The sequence below is a fragment of the Alligator sinensis genome, unplaced genomic scaffold, assembly GCF_000455745.1.
Source record: "Alligator sinensis unplaced genomic scaffold, ASM45574v1 scaffold940_1, whole genome shotgun sequence".
Taxonomy (NCBI): Eukaryota; Metazoa; Chordata; order Crocodylia; family Alligatoridae; genus Alligator; species Alligator sinensis.
In genome coordinates, this window is record NW_005842177.1 from 807,373 (window position 1) to 812,521 (window position 5,149).

The 5,149-nt window shown below is 40.2% G+C and overlaps 1 protein-coding gene across 1 annotated transcript in view; it reads left to right on the forward strand.

Moving 5' to 3' along the window:
• Positions 1-2,180, forward strand: part of LINGO2 (leucine rich repeat and Ig domain containing 2) — a 4,698-nt gene extending 2,518 nt beyond the window's left edge. The window contains exon 3 of the mRNA XM_006026072.2: positions 5-2,180. Within this exon, the coding sequence (XP_006026134.2) occupies positions 5-1,600 (1,596 nt within the window). The 3' untranslated portion in view covers positions 1,601-2,180. The remainder of the gene's footprint in view (positions 1-4) is intronic.
• The last annotated feature ends 2,969 nt before the right edge of the window (positions 2,181-5,149 follow it).

Genomic DNA, 5,149 nt, shown 5'->3' on the forward strand with positions numbered 1-5,149 from the left:
TGAGGAATTCACATCATACCCGCTGCTTGAAGAGATAGACCTCAGTGACAACATTGTTGCCAATGTAGAGCCTGGAGCCTTTAACAATCTTTTCAACTTGCGATCCCTAAGACTAAAAGGAAACCGGCTGAAGCTGGTCCCTCTAGGGGTGTTTACAGGGTTGTCAAACTTAACAAAGCTTGATATAAGTGAAAACAAGATTGTGATTCTGCTGGACTACATGTTCCAGGATCTGCATAACCTAAAAACCCTTGAGGTTGGGGACAATGATTTGGTTTATATATCTCACAGGGCTTTTAGTGGGCTGCTTAGCTTGGAACAGCTCACTCTGGAAAGATGTAACCTGACAGCTGTACCAACAGAAGCTCTTTCCCACCTTCATAACCTCATCAGTTTGCGTCTGAGACATCTCAACATTAATGCATTGCCTGCATATGCCTTTAAAAGATTGTTCCGCCTAAAAGACTTAGAGATAGACTATTGGCCCTTACTGGACATGATGCCAGCCAATAGCCTGTATGGTCTCAACCTCACTTCTCTTTTCCTTACCAACACCAATCTCTCCTCAGTACCTTATTCTGCTTTCAAGCACCTGGTTTACCTGACACATCTAAACCTCTCTTACAACCCCATAAGCACCATTGAGGCAGGCATGTTTTCAGACTTGGTGCGCCTGCAGGAACTCCACATGGTGGGGGCCCAGTTACGTACCATTGAACCACATGCATTCCAAGGGCTCCGGTTCTTGCGCGTGCTCAATGTGTCTCAAAACCTGTTAGAAACGCTAGAAGAGAATGTATTCCAGTCCCCCAAGGCCCTTGAGATCCTCTGCATTAATAACAACCCCCTGGCTTGTGATTGCCGCCTTCTTTGGATATTACAAAGGCAGCCCACATTACAGTTTGGTAGCCAGCAGCCCATGTGCGCTGGCCCAGACAGCGTCAAAGAGAGGTCATTCAAAGACTTCCACAGCACTGCCCTTTCATTTTACTTCACCTGCAAGAAGCCCAAGATACGGGACAAGAAGCTGCAGTACCTGGTAGTAGAGGAAGGGCAGACAGTGCAGCTGATGTGCAATGCCGACGGTGACCCTCAGCCTACCATCTCTTGGGTGACACCCCGACGGAAGCTGATCACAACTAAATCAAATGGGAGATCTACAGTACTAGGAGACGGTACACTGGAGATCCGTTTTGCTCAAGATCAAGACACTGGGACCTACGTTTGTATTGCGAGTAATGCAGCTGGGAATGACACCTACTCAGCCTCCCTTACGGTAAAAGGATTTACTTCAGACCGTTTCCTTTATGCCAACAGGACCCCTATGTATATGACAGACTCCAATGACACCAGTTCCAATGGAACCAATGTGAACATCTTCTCTCTGGACCTTAAGACAATACTGGTGTCCACAGCTATGGGCTGCTTCACATTCCTCGGAGTGGTTTTATTTTGTTTCCTACTTCTGTTTGTGTGGAGCCGAGGGAAAGGCAAGCACAAAACCAGCATTGACCTTGAGTATGTCCCCCGCAAAAACAATGGTGCTGTAGTTGAAGGGGAGGTTGCTGGACCACGGAGGTTCAATATGAAAATGATTTGATGGTATACTGCTAGCAGTGCTTTTTTCTGTGGCATTATAACCAATTGAACCAGCCTGGCATGTGGCATTGCTAGGCAAGGCAGCTTAATGCAGCTGTCACTGTGTCAAATGGTTACATGGAAATGGGAAGACTACATGTGGTTGTACAGCAAAGCCTCCTAGCCTAGAGGCAGATGTGTCAGGGCCTTTCACAGAGTTGGTAAATTGTACTAATTGTTTGCATTGCAAATATTGACATTCTGGGGATCTCAGTAATGAACTGTTGGATCATGTTCATGGACAATTGTTCAACATTTTCTACCACTACAAAAAGAAAAAAGGAAAAACAACCTACAGTGTAGGATTTCCATATTTAAAAAAAAGACACCTTTGTCTAAAACATACTCTGCAGTGAAATTTGTATCTATAGATCTCATTTGTTAAGCCTTGCATCATACCTTCTAGTTGATTCAACACCACAAAGAAATTGATATATCTTTTTTTTAGTATACATATATACTGTGTACATTTTAAAGCAATACGAATGAGAGGTTGTGCTTTTAGATATCCACCAGTACTGACCCAAGTGTGATGTCACCCCCCTCCCCTTTAACTACAGTCAAACCCCAAATTAGACCTGTAGTTACCAATGAGAGAAAGAGAGAGTATAACACTTTTGTCCTCATGTAGAAGATCGGAGAGGAAGAGCTTGGGGCGAAAATGCTCTGCTCCATTGACCTTCTCTTCATATAAATAAAAGGCATGTGCCTAGTTTTGATACAGAATGGAATATTTTTTATATCTGTGATATCACACTGGACCAGTCTACTGTAACAAAGCCCTGGAGTCATACCCAGGAGAGTCCAACCTACAACACATTGCTGGCTTATAGGAGACAAATTATACTTTTATGAAAGGGATTTGTTTATGTAGCCCCTTGGTTTTAATTTCTAAGCCATTGTTAAAATGTTAATGTGTACTGAGGAAAAAGAAAGGAGGTAAGGCATTCTGTGTACTCCTAGGAAAATATGGTCACCTTAGTATTTAAAGAAATGAATTAAAACATACAAAAGCTGTGCTGATAGAAATGAACTCTTCTCCAGTGCTAATAAACCAGGGTTATCCATGCATAATATGAGGATTATACTACTAAAGAAATGTTTAAAACATGATAGCCTACAAAAGGCCAAAGTACTGCCAATTATAATGACCTTCTAGCCACTGTCAGGCTCATCTTTCTTAAATTACACATAAAGACAAAAACCAACGTACACGAACAGTTTACTTTAGCTATTCTTGCTGCCATTTTAATAACTATGTTATCTTGGTTGGGGGAGTTGTTTTGTTTTTGTGGGTGGGTGGGGTAGACAAGATCCCAGAGCTGGACAAGGCCAATATATATTTGGTTGAGGTGAGAAGGGAGGGGGAACATTGGTTATATTAACAACTGTGTTATATTAACAACTTCTAGAGAAGTCAAAGATAACAAAGGGCTAAGAACTAGAACTGAAAGGGTGACCCATTGTAAGGTTGATATAAAAAAAAATATTGTAGAGTAATAGTATTTTGCTACTGTTGGGGGAAGAGTTAAAGGAATTTAAGCATCTCTTCAGCCCCTCATCAATGAGTCAGAGATTTATTTATTTATTTAAATGTTTGGTTGACAAGAAATATAATTTATATATTATTTGGGATAATTTTGAAGAAAAATAATAATAAGTACAAATGTGTTTGACTTGAAGGAATATATAAATGATCCAGGGCAAAACAATTAAAAAGCATCTCTGTAATTTAGGAGTTTTTGTTGCATTTTGCAAGGGTACTATGGTGTCTAAGACTGACTTGTAATGAAACTTTAAGTGTTTGTGAAAATGTTACCCACATTCTTCAATTTAGATTTTTAAAGCAGGATTATGGGATTTAGACAAAGCTTTCATTGCTATCAATACAACCTGTGTCAAAAGCCTTAGGTCACAGTATTACAATTGCTCCGGCATGCCCTGTTTCAGTGGCAAGATCGGGGACCTAGACTGCTTTGAAAATCTCAGCCTATTATATTGAGTGGCTGATCCAGCTTATACCATTGCTATGTTTCAAGCAGCTGGAATGAAGGAGGAAGTCAAGGGCTTGTGGGCTTCTTTCTCACATGTTAGTCCTGCATTAGCTAACTAGAGGTTTACATGCCAGGAACTAATCATTTTTTTTTAATTGTGTAGAATTTTATTCGGGGATCATTTCACTTTAATAAACGTGTGACAACAGAGAGATTATCTTTGTTGATAAAACAGGAAAGTGACTGAAACCCCGTTGCACCTTTAGATAGATAATAAAATAAACATATGAGAGGAAAAAGGAAATGATGGCTGAATTGCTAGTTGGAGGCATTTCCATTCTGTTTTCCCTTGTAATTATCATTTATCCATTAGTAATCCATTTCCCATGTAGTGATGATGACCTGAATTAACGTGAACAATAAAAATCAAAGTTTTATGCAAAAAATTCTGCTGACTTCTGGTTTAGGCAGTTGGTGCAGATCCAAGTGGGGGATTTTATTATGTTTATTTAAATTACACAATAAAAAATAGTGATGGGGAATTTGAGGGTAGTTGTGTTTGCAGAAATGAATTAAGAATGTATTATGTTTTCAAGTTTTGCTAATAATTGCTGAATCCCCCTTTCCCAAAAAAGCTTTCCAAGAAGTGATTAAATTGTTACTGTGCTGTAAGGATCTCTGATCAGTCTTGCCATAGGTATCTTAAATGAAATATGATAAGAATTATGAAATTCATGACTGCGCAGGCCATGCTGAGAACCAGATTACAGAGCTGCAAACAGTTAGCAGTAGAGGATGCAAAGGCTACATTCAGGTCTTCATTTTCCAAGAACTGCTGTTTCCTCACAGTCTGATTTTAACTCTGCTACCTTTGGATGAGGCAGTGCTGTACAACTTCAGCAGCACTTTTTATGTCAGTGTGACTTGGCAAGATATGCGGTACTATTTAACTAAAGTGACTATAGCACAACTGAGGCTAAGCTTTTATCCTCCTCCTGTTTTATCCTCCTCCTGTTCTTATTTGTTGTTTTGTTTTGTTTTCTTTTCTTTTCTTTTCTTTACTATGGACTTGATCCTGTGTTTCTTGGGTGTCCACTGATGACTTTATTGAGAGTTTGGGGTGAGTATAGAATTCAGGATCAGGTCCCAGTTAAGCATGCTTTTCCCTGCCCTTTATGCACCTCCAAGTTGTGTCCATTTGGTATACTTGCCTAGCTGCCTGTGAAGGCAAGAAATAGTTGCAGCTTTTTCTACTCTATGCCAATTTTCCAGCAGTAGAATGGGACTGCTTTTAATGGGTTTTCTGATGTACATTGGTTCCAGCTAGTGTATGCACCGAATTGACGTTCTCATGAAAACACTTGTTAGTGGAAGAAAGTGAACATGGACTGAATGCTTTGCCTTAGCTTTGACTTGTCTTTTGGCTACCTCTGCAGGCCTTGGTGTCCTCATTTTGGTCAGTGCATCGGGACTTGGCTGGGTAGAAATGTAGTACGTAATTCTTTGGAAAGAATGAA